This window comes from Scleropages formosus, chromosome 24 (genome assembly GCF_900964775.1).
Source record: "Scleropages formosus chromosome 24, fSclFor1.1, whole genome shotgun sequence".
Taxonomy (NCBI): Eukaryota; Metazoa; Chordata; class Actinopteri; order Osteoglossiformes; family Osteoglossidae; genus Scleropages; species Scleropages formosus.
This window is the reverse complement of record NC_041829.1, coordinates 13,776,495-13,789,009: the sequence shown is the minus strand read 5'-3', so window position 1 is coordinate 13,789,009 and position 12,515 is coordinate 13,776,495. Positions and strand designations below refer to the sequence as shown.

General features: G+C 44.1%; 1 protein-coding gene across 15 annotated transcripts in view; it reads left to right on the top strand.

The window, feature by feature from the left end:
- Positions 1-12,515, top strand: part of jakmip3 (Janus kinase and microtubule interacting protein 3) — a 48,325-nt gene that overhangs the window by 13,423 nt on the left and 22,387 nt on the right. For 10 of the 15 annotated variants that reach the window (XR_003797318.1, XM_018726423.2, XM_018726427.2 and 7 more), the window contains exons 3-4: positions 4,813-5,298; positions 11,242-11,421. Coding sequence is in view for 14 of the 15 variants with exons in the window: in XM_018726423.2 (XP_018581939.1) it covers positions 4,813-5,298; positions 11,242-11,421 (666 nt within the window). In the remaining variant the exon portion in view is untranslated. The remainder of the gene's footprint in view (positions 1-4,812; positions 5,299-11,241; positions 11,422-12,515) is intronic. The other 5 variants (XM_018726436.2, XM_018726432.2, XM_018726437.2 and 2 more) reach the window with 3 other exon arrangements.

Genomic DNA, 12,515 nt, shown 5'->3' with positions numbered 1-12,515 from the left:
GAGCATTTAGCAACTGGCTGTGCTCAGGTTGGTCCGGAAGGACCCCATCTATCATGCCTTTGCAGTCAGACTGCAAACTAAGTACTTTCACCCAGGCTGATGCATTAGGGCCCAGGGAAGGGCCTCACTAACAGTGAGGGGTTGTTATCACCGTGATCATCATTTGTGCAGGTTCTGATTTGTTCCCCCAAACAATTTCCGTTCCCACAGATGAAATTGTCACAAGTCATAGTACCAGTACAGAGCAGGTCCAAATCCTACAATTCCATTCACGTAACAAACAGCCATTACAGTAGTGACACATAAAAATTATGTACAGTGTTACAAATATATGCATTAATCAAACAGGTATTCATGAATGTCAATGAGCTCATTAATAATATAGAGTATTACTCTACTCTGGCCTTAGTCATACTTGGAATAGCACACACACATACACATTTTCTGAAACCACTTGTCCTATGCGGGGAGCCAGAGCCTAACCCAGCAACACAGGGCGTAAGGCTGGAGGGGGGTGGACACACCCAGGACAGGACACTATTCCATTGCAAGGGACCCCAAGCAGGATTCAAACCCCAGACCCACTGGAGAGATGGACCCAGCCAAACCCACTACACCACTGTGCCACTGCCCTTCCCTGTTCATATTATCCACTGTAGTTTAAGATCCATGAGTTCAGCCATGAAGGTCTAATGATACGTGACACCGGATTTCATATTTTCAGAAATATTGGGCTCTTATTGTTTGTAGCGACTCAAACTTGTGGACATTTCACACCAGATGTGGGGAGTTATTTTATGTTTGTCCCCTCTGACTCGTTCTGTTTTCCTGTGGTGTCACGATGCTTTGACTCCTTGACAGGATGAAAGGGTGATGTAATAGAGATGTAACCCCCGGAATAATGTCTTCTATTCTCAGTGAGGAGAAGAATAAACAAGAGGTAGTGATTCTAACAAATGTCGCCATTCTAATAAATAAACTGCCTTTACGGATACTGGGTTTCAAGGTTAAACCGCCGCATTCCATCAATGCCTTTTGACATTAATTTTTTTGCTCATAAGTACATTTAAATAAATTCAGGTCTTCACAGGTAATAAACAAAAATAAAGACTCATCATTGCACCAGCGTGAACAGACGTTGAGGTTGATTCAAATATGTTCAACGTGCCCACCATCTTCAGCTGTAAACTGTATAATTGCATAGGTGTAAAATCTGTGATGTAATGCCGTAGTCTGTAGTATAAAAGTACAGTATACAATCTGCGGTGTCACACAGCTCAGAAGTGCACTTATTTAGTCTAATACCACTTTTTGACACCATTTTTTTGATGCTCTTTTAAGAGGAGCAGCTGGTAGCATAGTGTTAGAGCTGCTACCTTTGGACCTGAAGGTTTTAGGTTCAAATCTCATCTCTGGCTGTATTATCTGTGAGCAAGGTACTTACCCTCAGCTACGCTAGTAAGATTACCCACCTGTGTAAGTAGGTGATGGTTGCTTTGGAGAGAAGTATCAGCTAAATGCAAGTTGGATTGGGTGTGGAGGATTTGAGTTTTCATACCTTACTTGAATTTTAAGAGTGATTCAGAAGTTCTGAGTGAGAGGGGATCTCATTCTATCACATTTTAGCCAGAACTGGGAACCTTCGGGCTTCTTATTTTCAACCTAGGCACCTGGTAGTATAGGGGTTGCAGCCTCTGGCTTTAAAACCAAAGGTCTGACATTCAAATCCCACTTTCTGCTGTTGTATCCTTGAGCAAGGAGCTCACCCTGACTTGGTCTGGTAAAATTATCCAATTATTTACTCAATGGGTAAATAATTGTAAGTAGCTTAACATTTTAAATGGCTTTGGAGAAAAGCGTCCGCTAAATGAATAAATGTAAGGACGTGGAGTGTAGAAGTCTGGCTGGGGCATAGCGAGTGATCAGCACCAGTAGGTCTTAGGGAGCATTGATGGTCTTGTAGGTTGGAACCCAAAATAGGCAACAACAGAGCGTCAATGGAAAAAGACAAGGATGGGAAATACATGAGTTTTTGGACATGAATAACTTAGCTACCAATGGAACCTGGGCTTCCCACAATAAAAAGGGAGAAATTGCAGTGAATGTGTCATCATAATAAATTCTTTTATCGTGACAAATGATGAAATGTTTGGGGTAGCAGCTGTTGCGGTGTGTTGAGCAGCAAGCGTTACCAATCCGTACCACGCGCCAGAACCATTCGTTTTCCGAACGATCGGCAACAGTGGGATCATTGTCATTTCTGCTCTTAGGGCCACTGTCTTGGATGACAGAGGTATCTGCACGCTGTTGTTGGACCATAATGAACAGTGCCGAGACACGTATGACACTCGATGCCTCGCTCGGCCTACCGCTGTCTCGGTCGCAAAACATGACAAAAGCAGAGTAGTTTGGTGCAGAGTGATGTAGAGTTTGCGTAACCAACTAAGGCGACAGCTGTGAGGAAATTTTACAACTGCTCGTCATGGTAATCACTTTGAGCCAGTTTTCTTCGTATTCATTTATTCATTACCAATAACAGCTTGGCCAATGGGGCTTGCAGTTCGACATAGCCTCGCTTCCTGACTCGTACACACACACACACACACACACACACACACACACACACACACACACACACACACACACACACACACTGTCCGAAACCGCTTGTCCCAAGCGGGGTCGCGGCAAACCGGAGCCTAACCTGGCAACACAGGGCGCAAGGCTGGAGGGGGAGGGGCGCACCCAGGACGAGACTCCAGTCCACCGCAGGGCATCCCAAGTAGGACTTAACCCCAAACCCACCAGAGGGCGGGACCCTGCTAAACCCGCTGCGCGACCCCCTCTCCTACACACAGTAAAAAACATATTTTAGGACTGTGCCCGATGAGGAAACCCGCAGGGTAAACATGCAAACGCCACACACACGAAGCCAGCTTCAAACTCATCTCCAAAAGCACAATCCAAGAGCTGCAAGGTACCAGTGCTACCCACCGTGGCACTGTTCTTCATGTTCTTCAGCTATGTACGTGATTGAAATTTTTCTCGAGGGTACAGCAGCAGGCTGTGGCTGAGATGTACACCAGAGATCTTGGGGTTACGCATCCGTGTCCTTACAATCACGTTGCCTTCTACCCCATGTATCCTTTCACGCTCAGCCCCGTCGCTGTGTGTTTTTCCATTGTGTGCCGTTCCTCTGTCTCTCACACGCCACACACATCGTCGGCCATGTGTGACCCCCCCCCCATGCAGTAAACCGCAGCACAGTTCATCCACTGTGCCCTCTTTAACTGTTCTCTTTATCCACCCAACCGAACAGCCTGCAGAACCGTGATGTGACACAAACGAGCAGTTGTTTCATGCTTGTTCCATCTGTCTGACGGGCTAGTGCCGGGGTCCAGCCTTCACTGTTTTCTCTCAAAGGCTTTTTCATTTAAATTGGATTTCTGTCTTGTCTCGCTGAAAAAGTGTTGCGTGGCTCTAACCTTTATGTATGTGGAAAGCAGGTTGTCTAGAAATTAAGTAACTGCACTGAACTGAAGGCCACAAGTTTAAGCCAGAGGAGCAGAAGATCTGTTGTACCATAGAGGAAGGGTATTGAACAACTCGCGTATAAATAGGGACAGCCGGTAGCGTTACTGTCTTTGGATCCGAAGGTTGCAGGGTCGATCCCCCCCTCCAGCTGTAGTACCCCTGAGCAAGATACTTACCACCTAATTGCTCCAGTAAAACTCCCCAACTGTATAACTGGGTGAATAATTGTAAGCACCTTAGTATTGTAAGTTGCTTTGGAGAAAAGTGTCAGCTAAATGAATAAATGTATAACACAAATGCATAAGCTGGTTAAAGTCTAACAATCAGAGGCTATTTCTGGGCTTACATTTCCCAGTAGAGTGTACTATAGCTGGTGCAGTCATAAACAGAAGGTCAAATCTCGTGTCCCTATTGATCCAAATGGGATATTTTCAGGCCGACTGGATCCTCTCTCCAGTACCTACATATAAGCATGCAGCATCTGCACCATGGTCCAGTTCCAAGAGTGTGCAGAGAGGAATTTTGTTCCCCTGCATCATCGCATTAACAGTTGCACTGCTTTGGCTTGCCCTCAAGAGAGAAATGTCAGTTGTCATCATCTAGTAATGCGGCGGAAAGAAGGAACTTCTTGTGCCTTTGAATAAGCTCGTTCATAAACTGCTTGCTCTGGTTATGGTTACAGTGGTCCAGAGCCTATCCCACAGTCACTGGGTGTGAGGCAAGGGGGGCAGACCCTAGATGGACCACCAGTCCATCACAGGATAATCATACACACTTTCACAGGAAATTTAAAGTGGCCAGTTTACTTGAACTGCATGTCCTTGTACTGGGCGGAAACCAGAGCACCCAGAGGAAACCCACACAAACAGAGGGAGAACATGCACACTCTACACAGACCGAGACGGATTTGAACCTACGCCTTAACAGCCCGTGCTCAGATTTTAATAATAGCAAAAATGCAAATTGCACTGTATATATAAATAAGAACATACGGTATTTCTAAAATAAGGATATGAGGGCCTTTGATAATTCAAGCGTAATAATAACAAATACAATTAAAAATATAACTGCATTACACATGTATATTTATTCGTTTGCGCTGCATGAATAATGTGCACATGCTGTAAATTCTTATCTACACCGCATTAATATTGATGTTTCATGATCAGTGTGGGCTCCGTGGGAAATCATCAAAGCGGTTGGAAATGGTGGGCTTTGGGAAGGAAGAAGGTGCACGTAAAACAAATTAATTGTCAGGATGCAACTCAACCCCCGCAGGTCAGCAAGCTGGAGCGAGAGAAGACCCAGGAGGTGCGACGTGAGCAGCACAAGTCCACGGTGGTGCTGACGGAGCTACGGGCCAAGCTGCATGAAGAGAAGATGAAGGAGCTGCACGGCGCACGGGAGGCCTTGCTGCGGCAGCACGAGTCCGAGCTGGTGCGAGTCATCCGAGTCAAAGACGGCGAGATCCAGCGGCTGCAGGCACTGGTCAACGCCCTGCGCGACGGCTCCACGGACAAGGTGCGAGGGGCATTACTGGCCGAGGCCCGCGAGGAGGCCCGCCGTGCCTTCGAAGGGGAGCGTGGCCGCATGCAACAGGAGATACAGGAACTGAAGGGCGTCAAGCGGCAGATGGAGGAGGCGCTCACCGTGGCCGTGCAGGCCGACAGGATCAAGGCCGCTGAGATCCGCAGCGTCTACCACCTGCACCAGGAGGAGATCGGCCGCATCAAGAGGGAGTGCGAAAGGGAGATCCGCAGGCTGGTACGTGTCTCTTTCTAGTTATTGCCAACCATGTGCTGCCATTTCATTCACATCACGGCCAGCTATGTTCAGAATGTACTCTTAAGCTGTTAAAAAAGAAAAGTGTGGACATGTTCAGATGGCGATCACTGGGTGTGGTCAACGATTGGTCAGGTAACCTGGTGGGACAGAGTCAGGGCCGTGTCTGGAAACCCATTCGGACTTGATGCCAAGGTCAACTGTCACCGTGCCAACATATCATGCAGACTCAGTCACGGCACACGGCACCCCTCCCCTCCCCGTGACGGCAGCCAGCATGACGTCAAATAACAGTGCCAGCAGAGGGCTTGGAAATCATAGAGGCCTTAGTGATGGCTTTCGTGTCGAGTGGGCATTAAAGTGCATTGAAGTGTCTACACATTGTGTAATGTGTGTCTGGACGAAGGACTTAAACGCGAAGCAGATGTGTGGTTTATAGGCTTGACGACTGTTGCGACCACACGCCTATAAACCGTTAGCGATGAGCCTGATCACGTCGAGCATTAATGTAAAATTAGAAAAAGCGATACAATCCTATAATATCCTCTAGTAATGACTTGCAACATTATGTTTTTTTATAAACGTAAATATTTTATGCAGAGGTTTCCAGTTAGAAATTAATGCATTATAGAACTGATTTTTAAATTACGTACGTAGAGAAAGCAATATAAATGCATTACTGTACATTTATTTGTGCCATTTCACAGTCCACTCATTAAATATTCCAACTTAACATCCAGGGAAATTTTTCAAATGCAAATTGGCCATGTTTTGTCAGCGCATAGGTTTTGGTTACTCGCAGCATATTAAAGTAAGGCTGCTAAATATCTGCATTAAAAAAGCGTTGCTGTATTGTCTGTGATCTATTTACTTGCACTGGCATTGTTATTTGCTCACAGTGTCAGGAAATAGCGCTGGAGTTTTTCTAACATTCCTACATGTCAGCCAGTAAACTGTGTGACGAGATCTTCAGAGCCCAGGTTGCACCTCCAGCGGAGTTGCGGACTCCTTGACCTGTTTTGCCGGTCCGATGAACACCTCTGCACCTCACAAATAAGAGCAGGGTACAAACGCAATCGGATGAAACAAAGCACCAGGGCAGAAGACTCCTTCTGAATGCTTTTTAAAATGCAAGCACTCAAGGCCAGTGATATCTGAACAAAGGCCGTGTCTGAATGAGCGAAGATTAAATAAGTGCAAGGCTGTTTCAAAGAAACGGTCGCTGTAAGACCAGTAGTCCTGGGAGGGAGGAACATATGGACAGGAGACACTGCTGTAAAAACATGCATTTAGACAGGATCCTCTGAATCTCTATCTTGTAGCTGAAAGAGGTCCTTTAAGGAGCTGTGAAGCACATATATTTTTATTGATCTTCCATAATAAATACATACCATGTGTGCTTCCCTGGCTACCTCCTCTATTCTTTGATTTATGGCTGCTACATTATTTGAAATGTCCTCCAATAAATTCAATGAAATCCTTCCTATTATTTTTATATCTAATCAGCTTCCTTGTTATGCTTTTTTTTTTTTCCTTTTCCTTTGGTACCACGACAATCTCCTGTACCGAAGGAAAATAAGTCACGAGTTTTGTACCCCGGGAAGGAAGTGAAGGGAATTAGCAGTGACTCTTACTAACAGTAAGGTAGAGAAGTGTACTAGCAGTTCCATAGCATATAATCTCAATTCATGCTGTTTTATTCCCATACGCACTCCAAAAATGTCCTGTTTAATTTCTCATAGCCAAGAGCGCATGATGTTCCCACTTAAGTTTCTTCTAAGAACGTGAAAGCTCACCTCTGGAGCTAAACCAGGGGGTTATTTTCAAGATAGGGGACTCAAGGCTGTTATGAGAACCCAATACAGATCAGCTCAGAGCTGCGTGGATGCTCTGTCAGAGGTAAAAGAGTGTATCTGTGACCATCTGTTAGACCAGGCTGAGCAAACGAACATGTTGTCAGATGATGTGATGCTCATCCATGCCTCGTACTAATCGTCCCTGCCTTAGTTGGGCTGTTCACCGAGAAACACGCAATCTCTTGGTCTGACTCTCTGGATCAGATGACTTACATGCCCCTGTGGTACAATTGGTCTAGAATCACATTATGGAATACAGGAGTTATTTATAACATTGGGGAGTGGCCTGTGCAATGAATCCTTGCACAGCACTCACTCACACAAGACATAGCTTGACCCAGACTTTCGGTTGTAAATAGAAGGTTGCTCATTAAAATCCCAGGAAGGAGGCTGGAATTAAAACCCTTTTATTACAAACGTGCATCTTTTTTATGTCTACTGTACGTTGATGTTAATCACAGGAAATGAAAGTCAAATATCATAGTTGTTATGATAATGTTCCTTACTGGAGTCTTCACCTTAGATTAATTTCAGCATTTACATGGTTCATTTCAAAAAGGTCAATCCATTGATTTGTCCTCCCCTCCTGATAATAACGTGCACAGAATCTTAAATTAAGAATAATGGCAGATATTATTTGGTGCAACTGGAGGAGAATTGGTGGGGCGCTTCTCAAGCCAAATAGAAGGCTTACAAATTGAAAATATCATGTATCACAAAACAACTCATTGCTGTACTGAGTGTTAGACATTGCTGGCTTTGAGGCTCAGAGAAGGCTGTTGTAGTTCCTCATGACACGGCTCAGCTTGTCCATCCTGCCAGCATCAGCCAAAAAAAGGGACCAGTCCAGCAAAGGATGAAGGACACTGGTCTCCAGATATCCAATGTCAATAACCACTTATCCTGAGCAGGGTTGCAGTGAGTAGTGTATTGGGGGACAGCTGAGAGCGAAATGGCTTGAGCTGTTGCCTTTAGACCCAAAGGTCACAGGTTCAGTCCCTACTTTTGGCTGTAGTACCCTTGAGCAAGGTACTTACCCTGAATTGCTCCAGTAAATTACCCAACTGTATAAATAGATAAATATTGTAATTGTAAGTAACTTACCACTGTAAGTCGCTTTGGAAAAAAGCATCAACTAAATGAATAAATGTAAATGTCTGGAGTCTATTCCGGAAGCACTGTGCACAAGTCTGTGGGGGGTGCACCCTGGACAGAACACTAGTCACACATTACAGGGAATTCAGCATCCCCAATTCACCTACACTGCATATCTTTGAACTCTACGAGAAAATCTATACAGACACAGGTAAAACATGCAAACTCCACACAGACTGAGCAGGGATCGAACCCACATCCCCACTAGGTGCTGTGAGGCTGCAATGCTACTTGCTGCATCACTATCCCACACTGCTCAATGTTTATGAATTGAACTTCCTTTGCTTCATCTTGCTGGAAACTGAGTGTCACAGGGTTATTTTTCAGTTTCCTAGATGCGGAATTAATGAGGTGATGATGGCAGAAATATCGGTTCTGTCAATGGCTCATTCATGACTCATTGCACTGATTGATAACCGTATCAACCAAAGCTCAATGAAGAGCTCAAAGGCTATTTTATCTTCACATTCACAAAATTAAACCTAAACTAGTAAAGATTTTGTTTTACTCCTATGTCTCATTTGACTAATTCAAAAATAAAGTTTTGAAAACAAAGAAGTGATAAAATTCTGACCTGCATCTTCCAGTACATGTTTTTACAGAATAGGCATTGTTTGCTGTAGCATGCAAATGTACTATATACCAGTGGAAAAGAATTTATGTTCCTTGTGAATATATACATTTTGTGTGTTCGTTACTCCTTGCTGTGATATGGTTAGCTTTTGACAAAACGTTTTCAAAAATCCAAAATCTTTGCATTTTCTTCAGTCTGCACAGCAAAATTAATTCAGGATTCATGCGGGTAATACTGAATGAATGAATGAATAATTCACAGGTAACACTGCCAACGAATTGCAGGATCACAACTTTGCCAGTAAGGCTTCTGGGATCATTTTGTGATCTCACTCAGCTTTAAAGTCTGAGAGCTCAAGCTGTCGACAGTGCCGCCGTCCATAAGGGAGGGGTCACCGGCCTGCTCTGTCGGCAGGGTTTCCATGACAACCATGGCGGGCCCCACACCGTGCCCGTCTGTATGACTGTGTTCTGTTCTGCCCCCCTTTTGTAGATGGATGAGATTAAACTAAAAGACAGAGCAGTCTGCGTGCTGGAAAAGGAACTGGGTGTCCAAGCTGGGCACTCTCAGAGACTCCAGCTCCAGAAAGAGGCTCTAGACAAGCAGCTTGTCCAATACAGGGAGGCCAGCCCCAAGAGGGAGGCCAGTCCCAAGCTGGAGACCCCTTATGCGGGTGGTGCAGGAGACGGCTCCAATCAGTCGGGAAGTCCCGTAAGCATCTCTGCCTGATCTGTGTTGCTCTGAACCAATTGCGGTCACTTGATGGGCAGCACCAGCTTGACGGGCACCCCTCCCCCACCCACCCCCTCCCACCTCTGCACCCACGCTTCTCATCTGTGGTCCTAGCTGAGTGGATGTGTGACGTCACGCTCCTCTTTCGTGCCGCGCCAGCTTTGCTTTTTCTCTTTTATTTCCGAGTGTTTGTTTTGATGCAATTTCTTTATTGGCTCTGCTAAGGAGTTCTCCAACATCGCTGTATGTGTGCTCCACGTTTACTGAGCTTCACAACTCTTCTTTCCCATAACTGCTGTCTCTATAGTCAGATGGTAGGTGTGAACATGAAGAATAGGGCAGCCGGTACACACAGTATACAGCAGAACTTTGACTTTGTTATTGTGCTGTGCCACTGTGCAACTCCCTAAATGTGAAAAAAGCAGAATTTGCAGAACAACCTGTAAGGTCCAAGTGCCCAGCCCACAAACCCCAGGTTCCTGCCACTCCTTGACACTTTGGCTTGACGCCTGCTCTGTTCTGTGCTGTCCTGTCTCACCTCTGACATAGCTAATCTACACCCCTCTGACTGGATATCCCATGTACAGTAGAATACAAAAAATCTCTTTTGCGTTGTTTATGTCTTTATAGAATCTGAAAATCTGTTTTGCAGTTTTTTTTTTTGTTTGTTTTAATTTTAATTCTAACCTTATAAATTCAGCTGGGATTCTATTCTGTTGCTTTTTACATGTTATACTGTACAGTATAGGCTTTTTTTCTCAAATATAAGGTATTAAAATAATTTGTGGTTCTAACTCCCAAATATCAATTTTCCTCAAGACTAGTAATGCATTTAAAACTTGTATTTGTTTTTTAATGCTACATGTTTAGGTGCTTATTGTTTTATTTGCCTTTATGTTTGTTATGTATGTGTCTGAATATGTCCCAATCATCTGAATTTGTAGATCATGAAGGTTTTAAATATGGCTATTCTCATTACCAAAAGAATTACTTTTCCGATTATTTAAAGGTAGGTCAAACTATTGATATTTAGATTGTCTCCTGCACCAGCTGCATAAGGAATGATAAAACTATCAGTTATCAGTCATCCGTTGATTTTGATTTTACGACTTTCTTAAGCTCAGAAAATCACTTCTATAACATCATTTTGATTTTTAAAGACAATATTAGTCAAATTAAACATTCCAAACAGCAAACTCCAGTCTTCATTGAAAGCATGTTTTCAGATGGATATTCGTATAGCTCAAGGTACCCGAAGCACAGTGTGTTTTCATCCGGGGACAGTAGTTAAACTTATGCAATCTGTTTCTTTTCTGCATCGGCTGCATTTTTTCCCTTTTTCTTAAGGATCTCAATCAGTCATTCCCAGTCACATTCCCAGCGTCCACTATTATAGCACTTCACCATTTTACTTGCTACGATCACTGTTTGGCAACAATGCTGCTTGGTTTTTACTGGGTTATTTGGAGACGTTGGTCACGTCCTACTGCCCCTTCCAAAGAATCACTTTGATTCACACCAGTCATTTTCCTTTGGGGACCAATTTGTGCACACTGTACCCTAAAAAGGTTGGCCCTCACCAGATTGATACTGTACTGCCCCCTGCAGGAACTCAGTGAGGAGACGAAGTCCTTGGGGGCAGTTATCTGCAGTTGGTCCTTGTTTCAGGAACAGCAGTTGGACGAAAAGGATGCCAGGCGCTTCCAGCTCAAAATCGCCGAACTAAGTGCCATCATACGCAAACTGGAGGACCGCAATGCACTGCTGTCAGAAGAGCGGAATGAGCTGGTGAGTGCCCCTGTCCTTGGGAGATGTCCTATTAACGCCCCTGTCCTAAGGAGGTGTCCAAGTATCTGTCTTTTAAACATTGCTACCTAGATCCATGTCTTTCACAGATGCCCTATCAGGGCTTCATCCTTCACAGATGCTCTATTAGGGCTCCATTCTCCACAGCTGTCCTTTTTTGGCCCCGTTCTTCACAGATACTTTGTTAGGACCTCATGCTTCACAGATGCCCTTTTAGTGATTTCCAGGTTCCCTACCAATATGTCAGAGGGTTTGTTATACTTAAAGTGGTACTGATGACTTCCTTTTCCTTCTTGCATCCTGATAGACTTCGGTGATGCTTACATAACTATTGTATTCATATGTAGTGATGCCTCCCACATCACATGTCAGTAACCTCCCGGATTCGTGTGTGTGTGTGTGTGTTTGTGTGTGTGTGTGTGAGAGAGAGAAAGAGAGAGAGAAACATTATGAGAACACAGCAAACCTCTCTGTTTTTTTCCCAAAATCATTACAACTTGCTTGATGAAGGATGCTTGATTTTCTTTTTTCCCAGAAGCTACAAATAACCACATACAATAATTACCAAGTCACAGATTTCCTTTTTTTTTTTTTTTTGCAATTCTGGCCTGTCTTACTGTTACAAGAGAGAATTGCTGGTTCCTCTACTCACATGACACTGCACCATTTTTTTTTACAAGTCTCTGGTATCCTCAGTGTTATATGATATGGGTTATGTGAGGATATATCGCTGCCGGGAAGTTTTGTTTCTGGCGTAGCACTGAGAAATTGACTTCCACTGGTGTGTCCAGCTCATGGCAAAAACAACTTCTTAAAATAATAATGCTCTGACATCACAGCTCTGCATTACAATTTCAATAAGAGACTGTGCTTCCTGCCTTGGCTTCGGGAAAAACAAAGAAAATGTGACGCAGTCTTTGGCATCAGTATCAATATTTCATCACAGTGGTACCTAAATTTAGACCAGTTATAATTAGTTAAAATAAGCTTGGGATAGTCTCGCCATGTTTCCCCCAACAGGCCTGTTCTAGGGCTACTTAAATCTCGCCGCACTCTTAAGGATTAAACATTTACTT